General features: G+C 34.6%; 1 protein-coding gene across 1 annotated transcript; it reads right to left on the bottom strand.

The window, feature by feature from the left end:
• Positions 1-400: 400 nt before the first annotated feature.
• LOC111381599 (stigma-specific STIG1-like protein 3) lies at positions 401-712 on the bottom strand. Its single transcript, XM_023005398.1, has one exon. It carries the CDS (start codon positions 710-712, stop codon positions 401-403), a length of 312 nt encoding a protein of 103 aa, XP_022861166.1.
• Between the last annotated feature and the right edge of the window lie 188 nt (positions 713-900).

The following is a 900-nucleotide window of genomic DNA, read 5'->3' as shown; positions in this document are numbered from 1 at the left end:
TTTTTTTATCTACACCAAAAAGGGTCATGGCATTATTCTTTAAGAAATGATTATAGATTCAACATCCAATTAAGGAACATCAATATGATTCACTGCACATTTTTTTCACCAGTGCAATTATGCCATTACTGAACACGAAAAATAGGCTGAAATATATTTAACTTAATGGCTACTAAAAGACAACAAAAATTTCCTTTCTCATACTTATTTATCAAACATGTGCCAGCAAACACATACATTTATTTCAGAAAAGTGAAACTAAAAATTGTGTGCTAAGTAAATGAATTTCTTTTGTGCCACTTATACAAATGTGGTTTCTTATTGGTATATATCTATGAACAATTAGACAAACCTTAACTCTATATGATCAAATCAATTATTAATTGCATGAAAAATTGTGTTAGGCATAATCACACATGCCATATATACAATATCCGCCAGGCATGCATTTGTTATTACAAGAACCGCAGTGCCTTTTATCATACGAAAGATTCAAACATTCCCCTCCACAGCATACCTCAGTGATAGCACATTTCCTCTTGCAAGCTCCACAATTATCCTTATCGTATGCCAAGTCCATACACTTGTTGTTGCAACATGTCGCGTTTTTCCCTTCCATGCGACATATTTCGTCATCCTTGTGGCAATGATCAGCGGCTCTCGGGTTCTTTTCTTGCTGTGCAAGAAATTGCCTCACCAGGGTTGAGGCCATTGGTTTTCCATCATGCAACGTGAGTTTGATGTGCTTAAAAGCCAATTGATCATGATCACCTTGTGAACAAGTGATGTTTTGAATAGAGAATATTAGGGTTAAGGACATGATAGTGAAGATTAATTTGATCACCTTCATTATGGGACAGAAAAGAAAATTAAGATGGAGAAGATTATTGGATTTTTTAT

This window comes from Olea europaea, unplaced genomic scaffold (assembly GCF_002742605.1).
Source record: "Olea europaea var. sylvestris unplaced genomic scaffold, O_europaea_v1 scaffold23377, whole genome shotgun sequence".
In the NCBI taxonomy this organism is placed as follows: domain Eukaryota; kingdom Viridiplantae; phylum Streptophyta; class Magnoliopsida; order Lamiales; family Oleaceae; genus Olea; species Olea europaea.
The sequence above is the reverse complement of the archived record's forward strand: the minus strand, read 5'-3'. Positions and strand labels throughout refer to the sequence as shown.